A 24,971-nucleotide genomic window follows, 5' to 3' on the forward strand; every position below is an offset into this window, starting at 1 on the left:
CTTACGATATTTTGGTCTGGCCCAGAGGATGGTTTCATCCGTTTCGTTGAGAGCATAAACACAATGGGTCTGAAATTCACTTCGGAGCATCATGGTCAGAGTATTTATTTTCTAGATTTGACAATTTCTAAAGAACATGATGGAAGCATCAGCACATGCACATACAGGAAGCCCACTGTGACAAATAGCTTGCTATGGTGGTCAAGTCAACATCCTGTCCCTCTTAAGAAAGGAATACCCAATTGACAGTTCCTTCGAATTAGAAGGAACTGATCTGACTTGGGTACCTTTAGAAGACAGACAATCTAGGGATCTGTATCACGGATTTAGGATTAGAGGATATCCGTACAATGTGCTGGACGGACCTTTAAATGAGGCTTTTTCTGTTGATAAGCAATCCCTCCTTAATAAGATCCAGACTGATGATCAAAAAAATCTGGTTAGACTCTTTGGAACATTTGATACGCAATCTGAAAGTGTACCAGGTTATAAAGAAACATTGAGGGATTCTCTTAGACCCCCAATGTGAGTAAATTTGTGTCTGCTAAACCAAGTATTACATACAGGAAGGGTCGCTCGATTGGGGATCGGCTAGTCTATAGCCTCTATCAGAGACCAATGAAGGCAGGTACTTGGCTTGATAGGAAGTCTCTGGGCTTCTATAAATGAGGAAATTGTTCCAGATGTGGCATGATCGTTCAGGGTAAGGTAGTGTGGCCAATGGTAGGACTTTTTCTATTAGAGACTTTGGAAACTGTAGGTCCATGGGCTTGGTATATAAGGCTACATGTACTTGTCCCATGGACTATGTTGGGAAAACCAAAAGAGAACTTAGGGTGAGAGAACACCGTAGTGACATTAGAAACAAAAGGGATACACCAGTGGCTCGCCATATAAATGGGGTGCATGTTGGTGTATACTATGAGTTATTTTTATATGGTTTCAATCAGTTTAATATAATATACACTGAGATGAGTAAGCAAAAGGTCACTGAAACTTACTTAAGATAAAGGAATGTAAATTACTGGTCATTTGTTTATCCATCAACAAAGGACCATTGATATTCAAGGCAATTACCCTAATTAGATTGGGTGTGTTAACTTTCCCCATGGATGTTATCATGTGCTCCGAAGCCCCTCCTCCAGCTTGCTGTATTTCTGCCATGTGGCACACATGAGGCCCCCTCCTCCAGCTTCCTGTATTATATACTGGTTAAAACAGGTATTGAGGGGATGTGTTTATAGCCAATGGACAATAGACTTGTGACATCATTCCCCACATGGTGGGGCTGGACACACATTTTAGCTGGATATTTTAAAAAAGAACTAGGACACATGTTCTCTCTCTTTTTGGCTCCTGGAGGATGACTGGTCGACGTCTATCTGAATAATGTAATGTATGAATAATGCTTGTTTCTGATTAATGCATATGTATTTATAGTTTTATATTTTAATCTTATCATTTATATAGTAAATCAATTTAGTAAATTCAATTCTTGTGTGAGCATTTTCTTATTCATTACAATCCATGGGAACCTTTACAATACAGTTGGCGGACTGAGTGACATCTCCTTCACCATGGTGGAATTGGTTAGACCCAAAGTAAGGGGAGGAGATCTGGATAAGATAATCCTCAAATGGGAGTCTGGGGGGGATTTTCAGATTGAATGAATGCCTTTCCTATACGTGCTTTATTTAAAACAATGTATTGTTTATGACCCTAAAACCAGATTATTCACCTGTTTTTGCGCTTCTTTGTCAATCATTTAACTACACCTTTCCACCTATCTCTAACTTCATAGAGCCAGAGAAGGACAGAGCTCTTAAAGAAAAGAGAGTGGAGATAGAAGTAAAACAAGGTGGGAAGATGTATTATAAATGATTGGTGACGGCTTTGCGCACCAAGCGGCACTACTTTGTCAGTACAGAATGACTGTTCATACGGAGTCCCTTTAATAGGAAATATGGATAAAGGGTGCTACACACTCTCAAACTATTTAACAATCACAAGAGAATAAATTAGTAATTAGGCTATAATTAGGTTAGCCACCTCCTCATGTAAAATCATTCATTTGCAATCCTTCCCATGAAATCTCTAATAGACAAACTATTCTATAGCTACCCAGAAACAAATGGTGGTTGCGTTTTGTACAGCTTTTTCAGAAATTCCATCAGTACCTGCGGTAGACTGTTCAGCTTACCCTCGGTTAGTTAGGTATCGGGCTGCAGGGCTGTTCCTCGCAATGTTTCCAGCAGGTGAAATGTGGTCGGTAGTAACGGAGTCGCCCAAGTTTAAGAGGACATAAGCGTCAGTGATTGGTTGAGAAGGTACAAGCTCCATTGTCTAGTGAAAACAGATAGTGCTTAGTTGAGTAGTTGTACGTGATAGCCACTGTTATTAGTGATGAGGGAACGTGCTGGGATAAGGTCTTATCCGCCATGCTCATGTGCTAACAGAGTGACTTCGGCGTGCTCGAATAATATGTTCAAGTCTCACCGCTTGCATGACTCGCGGTTAGAGTTGAGCGACTTTGGTCGGATCGGGTTTCATGAAACAAAATTTGTTTCAGATGAAACTGGTCCGACTAGGGCAAAAAAAGTCGGAGTTTCGTCCGAAAAATAAAAGTTAGCATTGAGTGGATGAATGTCATTCGCTCAATGCCGACTTTTATTTCCCATTGACTTGCATTGGGGTCGGGTTTCGGACGAAACTCCGACTTTTTTTGCCCTAGTCGGACCAGTTTCATCTAAAACAAATTTTGTTTCATGAAACCTGACCCAAGTCGCTCAACTCTACTCGCGCTTGATCGACAGCCAAAACACATACAGGGGTTGTTTGAATGTTACGCAATCCCTGCATGTGTTGCGGCTGTCGAACAGCCGTGGGGACTTGAACATATTATTAGAGTACACTGAATAAAGACACTTAGCATCCGGGCACGTTCGCTCATCACTATCCGTTACCTGTACAAATCTTGGATAAAAAGAGATTGATTCTGTCACATATGTAACTAAAATATAACTTTCGCTTGTAGCTTATTTTTATGTCCCACAAATCCCATAGTGTTGTACAGAGGTTGTAATTGGTTATTCCAGTCATTGTTCCCAATCAGCACAATTACGCAGTTCACTTTTACTGTTTGTAATGTCTAATCATTTATACTTAAAATTCAACTTCATCAGGAATAAAAACTATCTGTACCAAAAGTTATACATACCAATTCATCAAAGAAAGGTGGGGATTTGATATATGTTGAGTTTTGATCCCAAGGGTATAACTTTTCAGTAGGTGCCTTCAGGTTATTCCAGCTCTCATTGACTTTCTGCAAAACAGAACAGAATTATACTCAAATGACTCAAAAAGGTGGATGCATCCCCGTACTATAATAGTATAGTGGTACTGCCAGCGTTAAAGAGACACACTTTGGAGAACTTTCAGCTATCTTTACCCTCGTCAGTGAAATGTAAATCAGAAACCGTTTTTTAGCTCAATTCTCTTTCAGTCAGATCCAATCAACTATATATGCCTATGAGGTTGTGTAAGTTCGGATCAGGAGACGTGCGGCCGGTCAAAGCATAACAGTCCAAAACACGGACCAGTGAATCTGGACTTAATAGTGGACCATTGAAATATGGATAAGATGGGATAACTGCAATCATGATAGCAGACCCTGCATTATGTCCTCCTGGGGGGAAACAACACCCTCTTCAAGACATTTGAATATTGGTTATCACACCATAAAGAGGTTATGGGACATCATCAATCTCAAGAATGGATGTGCCAGGTCCCCATTTCTGAAGAAAAGGTTTTTTATAGGAATAAAACTCTGCACCTCCTCTGTGATCACTGCACTTACCCATTTCCTTTTCTCCTACACACGAATACAAGTCAATTTCTTAGTTTTGTTTTTAAGTGAGTGGGGCCGATTTGCAGTACCTAATACAACCTACCAAAAAAAAGGTGGTGCTGTCTTAGGGTCAGTTTACAAGGATCAACCTGTGGCATGATCAGACCAGCGATCTGTAACGTTTTACCAATCGCTAGTCATTTAAAATGCCTGTTTAGACAGGCCGAAGAAGTTAAACAATGCGCACTGAGCAACCTATACTAGTTCGCTCAGTGTGCATAGATTGCCATAGCTCTCAACAGTGTGAATCCTATTTCTACAAATGATGAACTGCTGAGAACCATGATCTTTTGTGTTGCGCAAAACATCATTTCACCTGATTAACAAGTGTTTTGCTTGTTCATCGGGTGATCAGCAGCCTGTTTACACCTCAAGATAATCATGAAACAAGCATTTTTCACCGCTTGTTAATGATTTTCTTGCAGTCCAAGTGCAGCCTAAATAGTTATTTTAATTTTTTATACCACAAAATTAATAAATAATGCACATGAAAACAAGAAACTTTCTAATATGTCTTTTCAGAGAAATTTGCTTTTTCCTCCACAACTGATCATTCTAAAAGTTCTCAATTCACGGGTAAAATCTGTGTTCAATGAAGACAGATTGTTACATTACGGAGATGGGAGATGGCAGGAAATGTGGTTTTAATAATATTTAATGAATTAAGATTTTAGTACCTTTTTTTATACTGTGATTTCCTATAGTACCAAGTACAATTTCTGCAGTAATTCTTTTTATTTTCCTGTGTAGCATTAATTTAGGAAATAAAAGTTAAAACGATATACTGTATTTTTCGGACCATAAGATGCACCCCAAATTTTCAGAAGGAAAATAGGGAAAAAAAAATTAATGTGTCAAATGGGGGTCCGTCTTAGGGTATGTGCACACATAGTTTTTTATCTCTGCGGATTTTGTAGAGAAAACCGCAGGAAATCCGCAGGACAAAGTGCTGCGGTTTATCTGCGTTTTTTCTGCGGTTTTGCCCTGCGGTTTTACACCTCATAATGGATGAGGTGTAAAACTGCAGCGTTTCTGCACCAAACAATTGACATGCTGCATTTTGAAAACTGCAGCAAAACCGCGCGGAAAAAAACGCAGCATGTGCGCAGCTTTTATTTCCTATGGAAATAAAAAAAGGTACTGTACAACGCAGCAGAATCTGCTGCATTTCTGCAGAGCCAAAAACGCTGCGGAAACGCAGCAGAAACCGTAAAGTGTGCACATACCCTTTCAGTCTGAATTCAGCTTACCGGGGGAAATCAGTAGCGCCTGTGGAGCGTGATCACAGGGAGTGTTCGGTGGCGCGGCGATGATATGACTCCCATCCCAGACTGGTGCAGCAGGTTTTGCGGTGCTCATGGTGCGGGGGGCTTCACCAACATTTTTTGAAAACCCAGAGCCCCGCACATCCATTGTTGTGAAGCGGTGGCCCCCGGGAAATCCCATCCCAGGCTGCTGCGGCAGGTTCGTCGGTGTTCAGTGGTGCCGACATTTTGTGAAAGCACAGAGACTCGCACATCCTCACTGCTGTGATGCGGTGGCCTCCGAGAAAATCACTGCCGGAAGCGGCGCATGGTCAGATTGAGATCTCGGTGCAGAGATCTCAATCTGGCATGTGCTGCTTCCAGCAGCCATTTTCCCGGAGGCCACCCATCACAGCAATGGAAGTGCAGGAGGCGCCAGACTTTCGGAAAATGTCAGTGGAGCCCCCGCACAACTGCCGAATACTGCCGCACCAGCTTGGGAAGGGAGTGTGATCATTGCCCCGCGTCTGACAGCAGCAGAATTGCCCTACTCCTGCTGCCGCCACACTATTGGTAAGTATATTCCGACTATAAGACACCACCCCCCCCCATTTTCCCCCCCCAAAATATTTTGGGAAAAATGTGCGTCTTAATAGTCCGAAAAATACGGTAGTTACTTTAAGGCAACGTTCAGTATTTGACATCAGTATTTGGAAGCCAAAACCAGGATTGGGTGATAAATCCAGAAGTGGTGACGAGTTTCTATTATACTTTTCCTCTGAATGTTCCACTCCTGGATTTGGCTTATAAATACTGATGGTCAGTATTTTCTAAGTACTGACTTTATGCAGACACTATCACAGCTCTGCGACACTCAAAGTTGCTCTTTATGCCCAACTAGCAGACACTAAAGATGGATTCATACCTCAATCTTTTCATAGACCTCTTTAAACATTCCAGGGATCACACATTTGCGCTCCACAGCCTGGATTTCATCCCTTGTGGGCCAGATATCCCTTAAGAACACTGGCTTGCCATCAGCATTCACACCTATGAAGTTAGTGGAAAAAAGATCAGACAAAGAGGACAGCAAAACATCTTCAATCTGGGGGAAAAAAAAAAGCAATAAATTGGTGCAGTTATCTTTGTGTCATGTTCTTGAAGACCAGTATGGCAGCGATTTATCCAATATCACACAATTTTTATTGTATTTTTTTAATCTCCTTCAAAGCCTTCACAAAAAATGCTTAGCAAAAAGATAACGAGGAACATTAAACATCATCAGGCAAGACATGACAAATTGGCAAGACTTACCAAGGGGTTCTGTCTCAAAGTCAATCCTGATGGTTCCAGCTATGGCATAGGCAATGACAAGAGGAGGAGAGGCCAAGTAATTTGCGCGAGTATTTGGGTGAACACGACCTTCAAAATTTCTATTACCAGACAAGACACCAACAGCAACCAGATCTCCCTACAAATAGTAAAAGAGCAGTCAGCTGTAAGTCTACAGATAGCAAGATTTAGCCTGCTCTTTACAATCCTAGATGTAATTTCACAATACCTTGTCCCTGAGTACCATAGATGATAACGTGGACTAGCTTTTCATTAAAGGGTACCTGTACTTTCAAGTAACTTCACAATAAGCCATCATATATCACAGAAGGAATAAAATTATACCTGACCGTTTCTTGCGATGCTGGAGAGAAAGACATATCTGGACCTCTAGAGCCTGTCATTCAACAGACACTTTATCGAACACGTGGGCAATAAACTCCGGGGACAAAGGAACCTGGTAGGCTTCATTCCCTATCAAGCTCTAACTACGGTAAATTAGGCCATTATCATGGAATAGCAAACTCACTTAACCATAATCCCATAGAGAATCTATGGGGTATTGTCAAGAGGAAGATGAGAGACACCAGACCCAACAATGCAGATGAGCTGAAGGCTGCTTTCAAAGCAACCTGGGCTTCTATAACACCTCAGCACTGCCACAGCCTGATCGCCTCCATGCCATGCCGCATTGATGCAGTAACTGATGACAAAGGAGCCCCGACCAAGTATTGAGTGCATTTACTGAACATACATTTCAGTAGGCCAACATTCTGGATTTTACAATCATTTTTCAAGCTGGTGGTATAAAGTATCTAATTTACTGAGATAATGACTTTTGGGTTTTCATTGGCTGTAAGCCATAATCATCAACATTAACAGAAATAAACACTTGAAATAGATCACTCTGTTTGTAATGACTATATAATATGAGTTTCACTTTTTTGTATTGAACTGAAATACATGGATTTTTGTGAGTACTCACCGTAAAATCCTTTTCTCCGAGACGCTCATTGGGGGACACAGCACCCACCCTATTAGCCAGTTAAGGTCCCAGGAATCTAGAGGAGCAAGCCCGCGATCTCGACACCAACCGAAGAAGACTTTCCAAGTGTGATGGTAAATTTTTGCTGAGGTAGGCTTTCAGGCGCTAACCATCGTAGCGACCACTTCACGCCCAAACCCCGCCTGGGTCAGAATCCAGGATTCAAGGGCCATGCCGTCAAACACAGGGCCCCTAAGTTCGGGTGGCAGATCGGCCCCTGAGAAAATAAGTCTGGTCGTTCTGGCAGACGCCATGGAACGTCTGCGAGAAGCTGCACTAAATCCGCGTACCATGCCCGACGGGGCAAGTAGAATTGCCGGAACCCCCTCTGTTTTGATTTTTCTGATGACCCTCGGAAGTAGAGGCAGCAGGGGGAAACAATTATGGAAGGCGAAACTGGTTCCATGGCAGAACCAACGCATCCACTGAGATCGCTCGCCGGTCCCGAGCGACAAACACGGGCACCTTGGCGTTCACCCGGGAGGCCATCAGATCTACATCCGGTGTTCCCCACCTTTGGGAAATCTGCTGGAAGACCTCGCGGTGCAGGGCCTATTCCCCGGGTACGACATCCTGCCGGCTGAGGAAGTCCGCCGCCCAGTTTTCCACGCCTGGTATGTGGACTGCTGAAATTACCGAGTGGGGACCTCAGCCCAGCGAAGTAAGTGTTCCATCTCGCACATGGTTGCTTTGCTTCGCGTGCCCCCTTGATGATTTACATAAGCCACTGCCGTGGCATTGTCTGATTGAATACGGACAGGACGACCTGCTAGAAAGTGCTGGAAATGTTGCAGTGCCAACTGTACCGTTCGTATCTCCAACAAGTTGATCGGGAGGCGTGCTTCCTGTTGTTCCTGCCGGAGCGCTAGAGCCTTGCCCTGAGGGAGAACTACCAACCCTCGGGAGGTGTCGAAAATCATCCCTAAGAAAGAAATCCTCTGAGCTGGGACAAGGGATGACTTCTTCCCGTTGATCAACCATCCTAGGCGGGATAGGGTATCCAGCGTGATGTTGACATTTTCATTGCATGCCTGAAATTACGGACCTTTCACCAAGCGGTCGTCTAAGTACGGCAAGACAACTATGCCCCGAGAGTGTAGAATGGCCATGACGACCGCCATTACCTTCGTGAACACTCAGGGGGCGGTGGCTAACCCGAAAGGCAGAGCTACAAATTGGAAATGCCAACCATGGATTGCGAAACGCAGGAATATTTGATGCGGAGGAAAAATAGGGATGAGCAGGTAAGCATCCTGGATGTCGATCGAGGCCAAGTATTGTCCCTGCTCCAAGGCCGATATAACTGAACGAAGGGATTCTATCCGAAAAAGTGTTTGATCCTGATGAACTTGTTCAGGAGCTTTAGGTCCAGTACCGGCCTTACTGTCCCGTCCTTTTTGGGGACAGCGAACAGGTTGGAATAAAAACCCTGAGTTCTCTCATACTCTGGTACGGGGACAATGACCCCGTTGCGCTGGAGTACCTCGATGGCTCCTAGCAATGCCTCTGCTTGGGAGTCCGCTTTGGGAAGCCAGGAAAGAAAAAAAATCGTTTGAGGACATTTGACAAATTCTATTTTGTACCCGGATGACACTAATTCCGCCACTCACGCGTCGCGTGCTACCGCGACCCAGACGTGGCAGAACCAGAGTAGACAGCCGCCTACTCTGTTGTCTTTGGGTAACGGATGCCCTGAGTCATTTAGCTGAGGGTCTCTGGGATCTGGCTCCCCTTGACCTGGGCAGGCTGGCTCGCATCCTGCCCAGCGGGTAGGCCCTATACGTGACCTGACGATCCTTGTCTTGGTTGTAGCGAGCTGGAGCGGAGAAACTGGTCGCTGCCATCCACCCAGGGTTGCGAAACGCCCAAAAGCGTGCCTGAGGCTGAAGAAACGGCAGTTTGATTTTCTGCTGCGGGAGAAAACTGCTTTTTCCCCCTGTAGCATCCGAGATGAGTTAGTCTAATTTTTCCCCAAATAGGCAGTTACCCTGATAAGGCAGGGAAGTCAAGGATTTCTTGGAAATCGAATCAGCCAGCCACAACCTTAACTAACCACAGGGCTCTCCTAATGGCTATTGCTGCGCAATTAGCCGCATCTAAGGAGACGTTGATTAAGTAGTTGCTATTTCAGACACCTCCGTCAAAAGGTCTTTATTTAATGATTCTGACCATGACATCATGGCCTTGGCTACCCATGTTGTCGCAAATGAGGGAGAGAGTGCTGATCCCGATGCTTCATATACCGAGCGGGCCAAGCTCTCTATGAGGCGATCCGTGGGGTCTTTAATGGAAGCACTAGGCACCAATGACAAAGTTTTTGAGGCCAAGTGTGACACTGGGGGATCCACAACCGGAGATTCCACCCGTTTCTTACAGCACTCTGGCTTCCAGCGTCTTCTGGCCCGAAAAACGCCTGTCTGGTCATTCCCGGTGACGCTGCACTATGTCCTTGAACTCTGGGTGAGTGCTAAACACTCTATGCGGTCGCTTGGCCCTCTTAAAGGACACCTTATGACCTGAGGTTAGGGAGACGTCATCCTCGATACCCAAAGTCTGATTGACAGCTTCGATGAGACTGTCAACCGTCTCCCGACACCCTGGAGCATCCAGGTCCAGGGATTCCTCTGCGTCATAATTTGAACTCTGCTCGCTCCCGGAAAATGGTGACGGTGAAGGAGACGCCACACTCACGGATGCCAAAGCACCGGAGGGGCCCGGAGACGCAGTGTAGGATCTCTTCCTATGCGCCTGCCTAGAGAGAGTGGGCCCCTGCAGGCCGGAAGCTCTTGTGAGGTGGATGATCCCTCCCAAACAGGCGAGCCGTCGTCTCTGCCCCTATCCGGGGCTTGTAGGGTCTCGATTGCCTTTGTAAGCGAAGCCATTGACCGCGAGAGTGATAACGCCCATTCCGGGGGATCCGGACCCCTGGGCTCCGTCGCAGGGGAGGACTCCTGGGCGCGTTCGGAGTCACAGGCTTCACATAACTTTATCGAACATAGCCCCACAGGAAATGCATGTGGCATAAAGGAACGTGTGCGGTTTTCTCTTTCCAGTCATATTGCTGATAGGCACAATTTATGAGTGTTGAGGGGAAGGAAGGAAGAGGAGGATAACCCTCTAACGCACGTAGAGCGGCTCCAGGGTCAGGGTCGCACTTACCCTGATCCTGTGTCCCCCCACGCTCCTGCCTCTGCTTCTGTGGCGCTCCCTTCTCCTCTGGGTAGGCGGAGATGTCCTCTCCCGGTTGCGGCCTACCCCATACTGAAGCCAGGGCCTCAATTTGTTCGGCGCCCGCTCTACAACGGGGGGCGGCGCCGGATATGACGTCACGCGGGGGGGGGGGCAGAACTTCCACCCGCGGCCTAGTCACGCTGAAGCCGTGGACTAAACTTCTCACTGCCCCGTGCCCTGGCGGCCCCGCTAACCTGGCGATCCCGCCGGTACCTCTATGAGCCGCTCCATTGGTGCTAGCGGCCCTCCACATCCGTGGCCCCCGACTGATGAGCCACATGAAGGTAGTAGGGAGGGAGGAGGAAGGGGAATGGGGACTGCCGGATTGCAGCCATACCCTGATTGCCTGGAGCCTCTCCCAGAACGCTGCCCAGGGCCCTCCCCAGCCCTCCATACAGCCACCAGGTAGAGGGGATGGTGTAATTCTTTTGGACGGTGCAGGCACCCAATGCCGTCCACCTTGCAGGGGCGAGGAGAGGGACTGTCCGCCGCCATGCAAGCACCGCCGTCTTGTGTTGGTGGAGCAATGGGGGCCGCACAGACTAGTCTTGTGCTTCTGTGCAAGCCCATGGTTTTAATACCTAGGGGTGGACAGGGCTAAGTCCAGCATAACGTCCCACGTCGCGGGAAAGGATACATGGAGGGATACTCGCACGTGCTCGCCCAATGATGGTTTGGGGAAACTGGATCCTTTCAATAGGATGCGTTGCCCCTGTCTAATCTTCGAAAAAATTAAAAAAGAAAAATAGAAGTTTGGGGAAAAGTCCCAGATATGTCCCTCGGTGCGGGAAAGGATATGCGGAGGCGATACTCAACGCGTGCTCGCCCGTTGATTGTTTGGGGAGATCGGACCCTTTCTATAGGATCCGTCGCCCCTGTCCCCGTCTCATCTTCATAGTAAAAAAGCAAGAGAAAAAACAAAAAAAAAAAGTCTGGGAGAGTCCAGACTGCGTGTGCCTCCAGAGGACACTAAGCAGAAAACTGGTTTCCGCCCGCAACCGGGGCGAGGGTGTATGCGGAGGAGCTAACCTTATTTCTTGTTCACAGTGTCAGCCTCCAGGTGGCAGTAGCATACACCACAGTACCTGTGTCCCCCAATGAGACGAAGGAGAAAAACTAACTTTGATGATATTCTAAAACACCTGTATGTTTTTTTTTTTTTTGTTTGAAGGAATGAGAATTACTTACTGACTTGTGGGCCTCAATACTTATAGGCCACATGCAAACTTTGCATCTCTATAAGGAGTCATCATATTCACCATTTGCCACCTACAGTAAACATTCTGATATATTGTGTTTAGACCACCACTACCTATTTTTTTGAATGAGTATATAACTGGTTTGATTACTCAATTAAATACAAATTTTTTTTCTACCAACCTGAGACACTGGTCTGAATATCTTAATACAAAAAAAAAAATGTTTTTCATGCAACTTTGAAATTCCCTGGTGTTCAGTTTTTAAAGAATTGGTCATACTGATAATCTCTATAGATGATGTTTGTTTGGAGGAAGAAAGGCGAGGGTGCTTAGAGAGGAGCAAACCTTTCAACGTTTGGTTCGCCGAAAATGTTCGCCGAACGATTAGATTTAATGGGAGGCCAAACCACACGTATACAGAACACCTTAACGCGTGACAAAAAGCTTCCCAAACAACTAAAATTAGTGACAGACATCATAAAAAGTGGCATCAATTCACCGACCGTAGATATTTGCAAATTGCACAGCAGCAGTCAGCCATGGGTCATGCATGCGGTATCAGGGTCTGGACCAGCATTTACAGCATTGAAATTTCAATGAGGACCTGGTGGTTAAGAAGTAAGCCTTTTAAAGCTAGGTTCACATTAGCATTTTTGTGCGCAGCGTATCATCTGCATGCGCAAACGCATGTTAAAACGCATACAAACGCATGTTTACACAGCGGTTTTTATCCGCATCATCTTACGCATACGACAGCAAAAACCGCTGCGTTTGCGGTTTTCAGCGCATGTGTTCGGAGAATTTCCTTGACGCATGCCACACCCAATGGGCGCGTCTCATTTTCCGGACATGATTATGTGAAAAACGCATGTGTTTTGAACGCATGCGTACACATGTCCTTGTGTACGCATGCGTTCCCATACACAGTAATGCGTTTTTTGACGCACTCATCCGCATGAATGCGCATATTTGACAGATTTTTGCCGCTTCCAAAAATCCAACATGTGTTCGCTGGACCCGCCGCACACCGAAAGTACAATGCATGCGTACGCTGACGTATGTGAACTGATGCAAACGCATGCCCCTGCATACACCATGTTAAAGATAGGGAAACATGATGCATACAGATTGCTGCGGATGAAACGCTGTGCAAATAGACGCAAATGTGAAACCAGCCTAAGTTGGGAGCCCTGATACCTCATGCAACACCTCCAGTATTTTTTTTTTTCTTTTTTTATTCCAGCCCCACTCAGATGGCACAAATCAGTTTCATACAGTAATATTGGTAGAAAAATGGAAGGAAAGTAACACAGGAAGCTGACAGAAAGTAAGTGCAGGTCTGCCTGTCTGGGAGCCCTACTTACACATGCAACCCAACAGAGGAAGACCTACATTTAAAAAAATAATTGTCAGACACCATTTCCACAGAGTGGGCAGCACGGTGGCTCAGTGGTTATGTTCTCGCCGTGTATGCGTGGGTTTCCTCCGGGTTCTCCGGTTTCCTCCCACACTCGAAAAGACATACTGATAGGGAATTTAGATTGTGAGCCCCATCGGGGACAGCGATGATAACGTGTACAAACTGTAAAGCGCTGCGGATATGTTAGCGCTATATAAAAATAAAGATTTATTATTATTAAATATTATAAACATCCCTCTGGCACACCTTCCACCACACACAACCCACCAGATGAAGACCCAACTGAGTTTCCAAATTTAAAAAAAGCAACAGAAGGCACAGAAGACACAACAAAGATAGCACAGACTGCAATAACGCGAGATCAATGCATGACACTAAAAATACCGTCTGCCTAGTCTGCGACAGGGGTGTCAAAGTAAGTGGAGATCAATGACTTTTTCATTTTCATGAAGGTTAGGAAGTCTACACTTTGAGGGAACAGCCGGATGCGCTTATCCATCAAGACATCACCAGCAGTGCTGAAGACAAGTTCTGAGAAAAAATGTTGGCTGCAGGGCATGACAAAACCTTCAAGGTGTGACAGGCGAGGTCAGGTTTCTCTTCCATTTTTTAACACCAAAATGTAAAAAGGTACAACCACCCCACTGATGGCATGGATATTGAGATCCAGGTACTCTTGCACCATCCTCTCCAGTCATTCACAACGTGTCAGACTTGTACTCTGTTCTGCTGGTGCAGGGTCTGGTCTAAAAAAAGTATTAAACGACTCCCAGAAATTGCTTATCCCATTTACACTGCTGCTAATGTTTTTGCGATGACGCCTTGACGTTGCCAGGGTTGGATGTCTAGAACTGGGATGCACACCGTGTGCCTCACTGCTCTCATGGGGAAAACAATCTTAAGAATGTCTACAAGCGTGTTTCGATCATCCAGAATGCATCCCTTTCCAAGGGGCTGGGGGAAGCATCTAGCGGAATCTACATCTGGACAGAACAGAGTGGAAACCTAAAAGTCAGCACTATTTCTAACCCTAAGAATATTGGCATCATGTTGAAGATAGTGCAGCAAGAAGGCGTTCCTGTGTCAAGCGCTTCCATGAGGTCCAAGTCCATGGTGTGTTGAAGGTAGGGAACACTCAAAGTAGTTTCCTCCGTCACCTCATGCCAACCACGGACAACCTCTTCATCTCCTGACTGTTGCGCGTCCATCAAGTCGTCCTCCTTCATTTGTTCCTCGGCTCCTGCATCTTCACTAACAGTTTGTCTGATACCTTGTAGGCCACCCTCCCGTACCTGCCTGTGCAACGACAATACGGAAGTTTGAGATAATGTTATCCCTTCCAAATAGTCTTCTGTTTCCACCTCTTCCTCTGGGACCACCACCTCCTCGAGCAGATTATTCAAAGTGTGCTCCGTTATGTAGATGACCAGAATAGTGATTAGTGATGCGGATGACGGCATAGTCACTGCTAACCATCTTAGTAGTCATTTCAAAACTGTGCAGAAGGGTGCAGAGGTCCCTCACCTGTGCCCATTCCGCAAGCGTGATTTGCACCATATCCGTACTGTGTTGGCCTAGGCTATGCAAAAAAACAAAACAAAAAAAAAAACCACATACTGCACCAGGGCTTGTCGCTGCTGCAACATGTGCAGAATGGAATTCCACCATGTTGCAACATAGCAAATCAAACGGTTAAACGGTAGGCCAAAAGACCTCTGTAGCGATGCAAGTCAATAACCTGCGGGGTGCAACCGTCGGAAGCGAGCACACAGCGACCTTGCACGCGTGTAAGGTTGCTCCATTGTAGGGCTGCTACCAGGTTTTCACCGTTATTGCATACAGCCTTTTCTGGCTCCAAGTTCAGTGGAGACAGCCGTGCCACTCCTCTAACCTCGCAAACATGTCCTTCCCGCTCATCACACAGCACCCACTATCCTAGCCAAAGTAATAATAAAAGAATTAGTGGAAATGTTATGACTTGCAGAACGGTGACTGAATTTTGCCGACTGAGTAAAAATGCTTGTGAAAGTGAACACGTATGCCTCCTTTGATCCCTCCAGTAAGCTCATTTTGGATTATAAAACACATCCCCATTTTCTAGCCATATTTGGAGGAAAAAAGTGTGTGTCTTCTAATCTTAAAAATATGGTACTTTTTTTTTTTTAAAAAAAAAGGACCAGATAAGGCTTTCAGGAGGCAGTGGGTGAAGTGACTCATAAGAGGTGAAACCACCATGGTTACTTACCGGTAGACGGTTTTTCCGGAACCCATGACAGCACACCTGAGAGAGGGATCCGCCCCGCCAGGACAGGAACCTACTGAGATATAAGGGGCGGCACCTCTCCCCCGCTTCAGTTGGGCTACAGAGCATTGAGAGGACTTCCCGGTTAGTTACATGTTTAATCCGACACCACATCACTCAAAAGCACCCTACTAATTGTGCACACCCATACGGTGAAAAGGGGGGGAATATACGGGTGCTGTCATGGGTTCCGGAAAAAACAGCTACAGGTAAGTAACCATGGTGGTTTTCCCTTCACCCATGACAGCACACCTGAGAGATTTTTGGAGACTTCGAAACACCTTAGGGAGGGACGACCACTTACAGCACCCTTCTACCAAAGGTTAAGTCAACAGAGGAGGATAGATTTAATCTATAGTGCTTAAAGAAGGTTGAAGGTGAGGCCCAGGTAGCGGCCTTACAAATCTGTTCAATCGATACCTCTGCCTTTTCAGCCCAGGAGGTTGCCATGGCTCTGGTGGAATGAGCCTTGATGCCGTCAGGAATCGGGATACCACTAGCCGAGTAGGCTACACTAATGGCCTCCCTAATCCATCTAGCAATAGTCCCTTTTGAAACCCCATAGCCTTTCCTGGCACCCTGAAAAGCTACGAATAGCGACTGGGACCTCCTCCACTGGCTAGTGACAGATATGTATTCTAGCAGGGCCCTCTTAACGTCCAAACTATGGAACTTTACTTCCCCTGGATTCTTTGGATTATCACAGAAGGATGGGAGAATAATCTCTTGACCTCGATGGAAATCTGACGCTACCTTAGGCAGATAAGCGGGGTCTGTCCTTAGCACCACCCCGTCTTGAAAAACTGGTGTATAGGGTGGATTTACTGCAGGTCGCTTATTCTACGGGCTGAAGTAAGGGCCACTAAAATGATTGTTTTTAGGGTTAGAAATTTTACAGGGAGCTGATGTAATGGTTCATATGGTTCTTTTGTAAGGGCCTCTAGTACTAGGTTTAAATTCCAAGGAGCTATCTCCTGGGTATTGGAATAGGTTTAGCCCTATGACATGATTTGATGAATCTGGCTATCCATCTATTTGCTGCCAAGTTGCAGTTATAGAGTGCCCCTAGTGCAGATACCTGAACCTTAAGTGTATTTACCGCTAATCCTAGTTGCAAACCTGCTTGTAAAAACTCCAAGATGGCACTAATCGGGGGTTCTTGTTCTAACGGCTTACCTAGGAACTGTAGGAATTTATTCCATGTTCTGCCGTAGATGTTAGTTGTCACCGGTTTCCTACTTTTAAGCAGGGTGGCCACCAACCCTGGGGAGAACCCTTTACCCCTTAAAAGCAACCTTTCAAATTCCACGCCGTCAGATGGAATCCCTTGACCTGTGCGTGGAGTATCGGGCCCTGGGCTAGAAGGTCCGGGATCTCTGGCAGATCTCTGGTAGTAGAGCAAACCAGGGCCTTTTTGGCCAGAATGGGGCTATCAGAATCACTCTGGCTCGATCGGTCCTGATCTTCATGACCACTATTGGGATCATAGCGACTGGGGGAAACGCATAGGCCAGCTTGAAGCCCCACTGAATGTGCAGAGAGTCCACTGCCCATGGATCTTCCCTTGGGTTTAGGGAGCAAAACCTTTGTGTTTGCCTGTTGTGCTTGTTGGCAAAGAGGTCCATCACTGGTTCCCCCCAGAGCTGCGTTATTTTTTGAAAAATGGACTGATTTAGAACCCATTCTCCCTGCCTCAGTATTGCGGCTTAGAAAATCGGCCTCTATATTTTCTGCCCCTTTTATGTGTAAGGCTGTTAAAAGAATGTAAGTGTTGCTCTGCCTTGCTCAGGATGTCGTCTGCTGCTTTCATGAGAGAGTATGATCTTGTTCCCCCTTGGTGGTTGATGTATGCCACCATCACTTTGTTGTCTGACATGATGCGGACCTCACGACCCGAGTAGGGGAAAGTAGTAGGTTAGGGCTTTGTTCACAGCCCACAATTCTCTGAGATTGGAGGATACCCTCCTTTCTTGAGGTGTCCAGGATCCCTGGCCTACGTGACCCCTTAGGTGCGCCCCCCACCCCAGGGAGCTTGCGTCTGTTAGAATCACATCTGTCGTCTGTCTGTCTGTCCCAAGGTATTCCTGCGGCCAAATTTGTATTGTCCAGCCACCAGTTGAGAGAGTCTCTGGTCTGTAATGAAAGCTCTAGACCTCCTTCTAAACGCCCTCCTAGCGCTCTTTGTGCTGCTAGTATCTCCCACTGGAGTTGACGGGTGTGAAATTGAGCCCATCTGACCGCCGGAATACAGGACATCAGGGTGCCTAGAAGAGACATTGCTTTCCTCAACGCCATCTGAGGTTGGTCTCGGGCTGACAAAGCCATGTTCCGCACCTTCTCTTTTTTGGCCTCCGGAAGCAGACACACCTGTCGTTCTGAGTCCAGGATAAATCCCAGGAAGGTCTTCTGCTTTAGGGGTTGTAGTTTTGATTTTTTGAAATTTATTATCCACCCCAATTCTTGTAAGATGTCGGTCACCTGACTTAACTGTGCAGTACATTGGTCCTCGGAGTTGCCCACTATGAGGAAATCGTCCAGATAGGGTATTATGACTATCTTGAATCCGAAGGAAAGCTGTTACCTCCGCTATGACCTTGGTGAACACTCTCGGGGCTATGGATATACCAAACGGAAGAGCTGTGAACTGGAAGTGCTTCAGTATGCCTTGGATATAAAGTGCTACCCTCAAGTATTTTTGGTAATCTGGATGGATAGGGATATGATAATATGCATCCTTCAGATCGACTACAGCCATAAAGCAGTCTTGATGTAGTAGCTTTATGGCCGTAGTCACTGACTCCATCTTGAAGGTCTGATTCCTTATCCACCGATTGAGTCCTTTGAGGTTTATAATTGTCCTGAATGATTGGTCCGGTTTCCTGATCAAAAAAGGTGGTGAATAGAACCCCCTTCCCTTCTGTGTGTCTGGGACTTCGTAAAGGACCTGTTTGTCTATTAAGTTCAGGATCTCTGCTTCCAAGGCCAATTGTTCTTCGGCTGCTCTTCTGATAGGGGTAACTACGAACACGGGTTTCGGTTGGTGAATAAAGGGGATTTTCAGGCCTTCTTTTAAGATGCCTAGGATCCAGGTATTGGAGGAGATCTCTTCCCAGGCTTGGGAAAAGAGTGCCAATCTCCCCCCTACTGGAATACTGGCGTCATTGTGGTGACTTTTTTCAGGTGGAGGTACCCCCACCAAACATAAAGCCTCCCATCTTCTTCTATCGGCCGGAGGACGCCCCCTACCGAACCTTCCGCCCCTCCGAAAGGGCTGTCCTCTGCTCTATTGGGAACCTGGGGAAGCTTTTTTTTCCTATCGCTTGCTTTTTCCAGGATGTCGTCCAAGTTCTTTCCGAATAAGAATTTACCATCACAGGGGAGAGAGCACAGTTTAGCCTTAAATTGCAGGTCACCCGGACAGCCTTTAAGCCAAAGTGCTCGTCTAGCAGCATTTGATACATTTGCTGCTCTGGCCGTTAACCTCATAGAATCTGTCGAGGTGTCCGCTAAAAAAGCTGCTGCCCCATGCAAGAGATACATATCTGCCAATATTTTCTCTCTTGGGACCCTTGATGCTAATTTTTCTTCCAACTGCTGCAGCCAGATCTTGAGGGAGCGAGCTGTGCAGGTGCCCGCTATCGCCAGCTTTAGTCCTCCTGCTGTCGCTTCCCATGCATGCCTCAGATATGAGTCTGCCTTCTTATCTAGTGGGTCTCTAAGACCCCCCTGAATCTTCCAGGGGCAGGGCCGATTTTTTTTGAAGACCTGGATACTGCCGTGTCTATTTTTGGGACTTTGTCCCATATTTCCACGTCCTTGTGTTCAAAAGGGTATCGCCTCTTAGAGGTGGAGGGAAGAGCCCCTGTCTTTTTGGGCTTCCTCCACTCTCTCTCTATGAGTGCCTGAATCCTTTCGTTCACCGGAAAGGTACGCTTTTTCCTCTCCTGGAGCCCCCCAAACATAACGTCTTCTAGGGTTTTTGTCGTTTTCTCTTCCTGTAGGCCCAATGTTGTCCAAATGGCTTTTAGGAGGGCATCTGTGTCTGTCACCGGAAAACCACCATGGTTACCCAACTGGAGCGGGGGAGAGGTGCCGCCCCTTATGTCTCGGTAGGTTCCTGTCCTGGCGGGGCGGATCCCTCTCTCAGGTGGTGCTGTCATGGGTTCCGGAAAAACCGGCTACTGGTAAGTAACCATGGTGGTTTTCCCTTCACCCATGACAGCACCACCTGAGAGATTTTTGGAGATTCGAAACACCTTAGGGTGGGACCACCGCTTGCAGCACCCTTCTACCAAAGGTCAAGTCAGCAGAGGAGGATAGATTCAACCTATAGTGCTTAAAGAAGGTTGAAGGTGAGGCCCAGGTAGCGGCCTTACAAATCTGTTCGATCGATACCTCTGCATTTTCGGCCCAGGAGGTCGCCATGGCTCTGGTGGAATGAGCCTTGATGCCGTCAGGAATCGGGATACCACTAGCTGTGTAGGCTACACTAATGGCCTCCCTAATCCATCTAGCAATAGTCCCTTTTGAAACACCATAGCCTTTCCTGGCACCCTGAAAAGCTACGAATAGGGACTGGGACCTCCTCCACTGGCTAGTCATAGATATGTATTCTACAAGAGCTCTCTTAACATCTAGATTATGGAACTTTTCCTCCCCCAGATTTTTTGGGTTCTCGCAGAAAGATGGAAGGACAATTTCCTGACCCTGATGGAAATCTGATGCTACTTTGGGCAAATATGCGGGGTCTGTTCTTAACACTACCCTATCCTGAAAGACTTGCGTATAAGGTGGATTTACTGAGAGAGCCTGTAAATCTCTTATCCTGCGGGCTGACGTGAGGGCCACTAACAGGATTGTTTTTAGGGTCAGAAACTTTAGGGGTAGCTGATGTAATGGCTCATACGGATCTTTTGTAAGGGCCTCTAGCACTAGGTTTAAATCCCAGGGGGCTATCCGGGGTATTGGGATAGGCCTAGCTCTATGGCAGGATTTAATAAATCTGGCTACCCATCTATTAGATGCCAATTTGCAGTTGTAGAGCGCCCCTAGTGCAGACACCTGAACTTTATGTGTGTTCACTGCTAACCCCATCTGCAACCCCGATTGTAAGAACTCCAGGATGGCATTAATCGAGGGATCTTTCCCTAACGGCCTACCTAAGAACTGCAGGAACTTATTCCATGTTCTGCCGTAGATGTTAGTCGTCACTGGTTTCCTACTCTTTAGCAGGGTGGCCACCAACCTGGCGGAGAACCCGCTATCCGTTAAAAGCGACCTTTCAAATTCCACGCCGTCAGATGGAATCCTTTGACCTGAGCGTGGAATATTGGACCTTGAGCTAGTAGGTCCGGGATTTCTGGTAGAACCCATGGATCGGAGAGGGACATCCTTCGTAGTAGCGCAAACCAGGGCCTTTTTGGCCAAAATGGAGCTATTAGAATCACCCTGGCCTGATCGTTTCTGATTTTCCTGACAACTGTTGGGATCAGAGCCACTGGGGGGGGAACGCATAAGCTAGTCTGAAGTTCCACTGGATGTGCAATGAATCCACTGCCCATGGATTTTCTCTTGGGTTTAGAGAGCAGAACCTTTCTGTTTGCCTGTTGGGTTTGTTGGCAAAGAGGTCTATCACCGGTTTCCCCCAAAGCCGAGTTATTTTCTGAAAAACGGACCGGTTTAGCGCCCATTCCCCCTGCTTCAGGGTATTGCGACTCAAGAAGTCTGCCTCTATGTTTTCTGCCCCTTTTATATGTAGGGCCATCAAGGAGTGTAGGTGTTCTTCTGCTCTGCTCAGAATGTCTGTCGCCGCTTCCATTAAGGAGTGTGATCTTGTCCCTCCTTGGTGATTGATGTATGCCACTACTACCTTGTTGTCTGACATGATGCGTACGTTTCGACCCTGGAGTAGCGGAATGAAGTGACTTAGGGCCTTGCTCACTGCCCACAGTTCTCTCAGGTTGGAGGATGCTTCCCTTTCTTGACGCGTCCAAGAACCCTGACCTATGATGCCCCTTAGGTGTGCCCACCACCCCGAGGAGCTTGCATCTGTTAAGATTATATCTGACGCCTGTCTGTCCCACGGTATTCCCAAGGTCAGATTTTTTTGTCCAGCCACCAATTGAGAGAGTCTCTGGTTTTTAAGGAAAGCTCCAGCTTTCCTTCTAAACGCCCTCTTAGCAATCTTTGTGCTGTTAGTATCTCCCACTGGAGTTGCCGGGTGTGAAACTGAGCCCACCTGACCGCCGGAATACAGGATGTTAGGGTACCTAGCAGGGACATTGCTCTTCTTAAGGTCATACGTGGTTGGTTTTGGCCCGTGAAGGTCAGATTCTGCACCTTTTCTATTTTGGACTCTGGGAGCAGACACTGTTGCTTTTCTGAGTCTAGTACGAATCCTAGGAAGGTCTGTTTTAGGGGTTGCAATTTTGATTTTTTGAAATTGACTATCCACCCTAATTCCTGCAAGGAGTTGATCACCCGGGTCAACTGCTCTGTACAGTGGTCCTCTGAGCTGCCTACTATGAGAAAATCGTCCAGGTATGGTATTATGACCGTGTCGTGAATCTGGAGAAAGGCAGTCACTTCCGCTATGACTTTGGTGAAAACTCTCGGGGCTATAGATATGCCAAACGGAAGAGCCCTGAACTGAAAGTGCCTTAGCGTGCCTTGAATATAAAGTGCTACCCTCAAGTATTTCTGGAAATCTGGGTGGATAGGGATGGGATAATACGCATCCTTTAAATCAACCATGGCCATGAAGCAATCTTGGTGTAGCAGCTTCACCGCCGTAGTTACTGATTCCATCTTGAAGGTCGAGTTCCTTATCCATAGATTGTCCTGAAGGTTTGATCGGGTTTTTTTTTTTATCAGAAAAAGGGGTGAATAAAACCCTTTCCCTTCCTGTAGGCGTGGTACCTCGGAGAGTACCCGCTTGTCTATCAGGCTCAGGATCTCTGTTTCTAAGGCCACCTGCTCTTCGGTCACCTTCCTGATGGGTGTGATGACGACTATGGATTTTGGCTGACGGATGAAGGGAATTTTCAGCCCTTCTGTTAGGATGGTTAGGATCCAGGCGTTGGAGGAGATCTTCTCCCAGGTTTGGTAAAAGAGTGCCAATCTCCCCCCTACTGGAACACTGGCGTCACTGTGGCGACTTTCTTGAGGTGGAGGTGCCTCCACCAAACATAAATCCCGATTCTTTTTTTCTTTTATCCTCCCATCTTCTCCTGTCAGCAGGAGGGCGCCCCCTATTGAATCTTCCCCTCCGAAAGGGCTGTCTCCTCTGATCCATAGGAAATCTGGGGAAGCCTTTTTTCTTATCGCCTGCTTTCTCCAGTATATCGTCCAAGTTCTTGCCGAACAAGAATCGACCGTCGCAGGGGAGAGAACATAATTTGGCCTTGGACTGAAGGTCACCTGGACAGCCCTTAAACCATAACGCGCGTCTAGCAGCATTTGATAGGGACGCTGCCCTGGCTGTCATCCGCATAGAGTCCGCCGAGGTATCGGCCAAAAAAGCTGCTGCCCCGTGCAAGAGATACATCTCCGATAAGATTTTCTCTCTTGGGACCCTTGAAGCCAGCTTTTCTTCTAACTGCTGCAGCCACCAGATCATGAGGGAGCGTGCCGTACAAGTACCCGCTATTGCCGGCTTTAGTCCTCCTGCTGTCGCTTCCCATGCGTGCTTTAAATATGAGTCCGCCTTTTTGTCTAGTGGGTCTCTAAGAACCCCTGCGTCTTCCAGGGGCAGGGCCGACCTTTTGGAGGATCTGGACACCGCTGCATCTATTTTGGGGATTTTGTCCCATATCTCTGCATCCTTATGCTCGAAGGGATATCGTCTTTTGGAAGTGGATGGAAGGGCCCCCGATTTCTCGGGCTTTTTCCACTCTTTCTCAATAAGTGCCTGGATCTTCTCGTTTACCGGAAAGGTCTGTTTTTTCCTCTCCTGAAGCCCCCCAAACATAACATCCTCTAGGGTTTTAGCCGCCTTTTCTTCCTGTAGGCCCATTGTAGCTCTGATGGCCTTTAGGAGGGCGTCTGTGTCTTCTACAGGGAAACATGGTTTACCCCCCATGTCGCTGTCTGAGGAGGATGATTTTTCCGCCTGAGATGACATTGACGCGGAATCCGAGGGGAAACTAGGGGGATCCTTCCTGGTTTTTTTCCCTTTTTTCAATAGGGACTTAAATCGAGCCTTCCATTTCTGACCTTAGGGCAGATATCAGATTGGCTGCGAAACTAGGCGCTTCCTCCGCCATAGTCCGCTGAATGCACGTAGAGCAGAGATCTTTTTGCCAATCTCTTGCTAGGGGAGATTTACATATAGCACAATCCATATTGTTCTTCTTGCTTCCCGCTTTCCTACAGGGTGAGCATACAACAGAAGCCCTATTAACATAAATGCTAACATTCACGAAGATCACTCACCACCCGAAATCAAGGGTACCGGACTCGGAGGCTGCGTCGGGGCACGTGACCTGCGTTCTTTGGATCTTGCTGAATCCCCCGACCTGCGGCTGGGGCGACTGCTGCTGGAATGGCTTCCATGCCTTCTGCCAGAGGGCTGAGAGGGAGGCAGGGACGTTGAACGTTCCTGCTCTGACTCCATGTTGCACCGCCGTCTGCTGCCGCCTTCCTCTTTAAATACCGCGCCTCCGCTCCGGTGAGCGTCTCTCCCCTCCCCCCTGCGACCGCCGCTTCAGAAAGCCGGCCGGCGTCGCACCCGGCGCCATTACACCGTCGCCCTTCTCTGACGTCAGCCGGCGCACCCAGCATGCAATGCGCCGCCGAATGTCAGCGGCCGGAAGAAGCCAGCGTCTCTCCCCTGCCATGGGGATCGAGATGCGGCGTGCGCGAGGGGAGGGCGGCGTGGTGGGGGCTTCCCGCAGACCCCGGGGATCCCACCGACGCCTGCACGAACCGGGAACCCCGGAGGGCCCGGGGACTGCGCATCCAGCACCCGACGGCCGGCGCTGCAGGTGAGACACCTGTTCTTCCTGCGCCGGGACGGGGCTGGGTCCATTTTCTGCCCATGACAGGCACCGCCGACTGTGGGGTTCCTTCCAGGACAGGAACCCAACTGGAGCGGGGGAGAGGTGCCGCCCCTTATGTCTCGGTGGGTTCCTGTCCTGGCGGGGCGGATCCCTCTCTCAGGTGGTGCTTTCATGGGTGAAGGGAAAACATGTCTTACCCCCTGTGTCACTGTCTGAGGAGTCTGATGAGGACGCCTGTTCCGATTGGGACAAGGCTGAAGAGGAATTTGAGGGAGAACTAGGGGGATCCTTT

At 47.4% G+C, this 24,971-nt stretch overlaps 1 protein-coding gene across 2 annotated transcripts in view; it reads right to left on the reverse strand.

Moving 5' to 3' along the window:
* The window catches only part of ACO1 (aconitase 1), a 104,125-nt gene that overhangs the window by 26,512 nt on the left and 52,642 nt on the right, over positions 1 to 24,971 (reverse strand). For both annotated transcript variants that reach the window (XM_073552465.1, XM_073552464.1), the window contains exons 14-17: positions 6,466 to 6,622; positions 6,077 to 6,201; positions 3,218 to 3,322; positions 2,201 to 2,343 (exon numbers count right to left, since the gene is read on the reverse strand). In XM_073552465.1, the coding sequence (XP_073408566.1) occupies positions 2,201 to 2,343; positions 3,218 to 3,322; positions 6,077 to 6,201; positions 6,466 to 6,622 (530 nt within the window). The remainder of the gene's footprint in view (positions 1 to 2,200; positions 2,344 to 3,217; positions 3,323 to 6,076; positions 6,202 to 6,465; positions 6,623 to 24,971) is intronic.

Source organism: Dendrobates tinctorius, unplaced genomic scaffold, assembly GCF_039654945.1.
Source record: "Dendrobates tinctorius isolate UK_male_01 unplaced genomic scaffold, ASM3965494v1 ptg000191l, whole genome shotgun sequence".
In the NCBI taxonomy this organism is placed as follows: domain Eukaryota; kingdom Metazoa; phylum Chordata; class Amphibia; order Anura; family Dendrobatidae; genus Dendrobates; species Dendrobates tinctorius.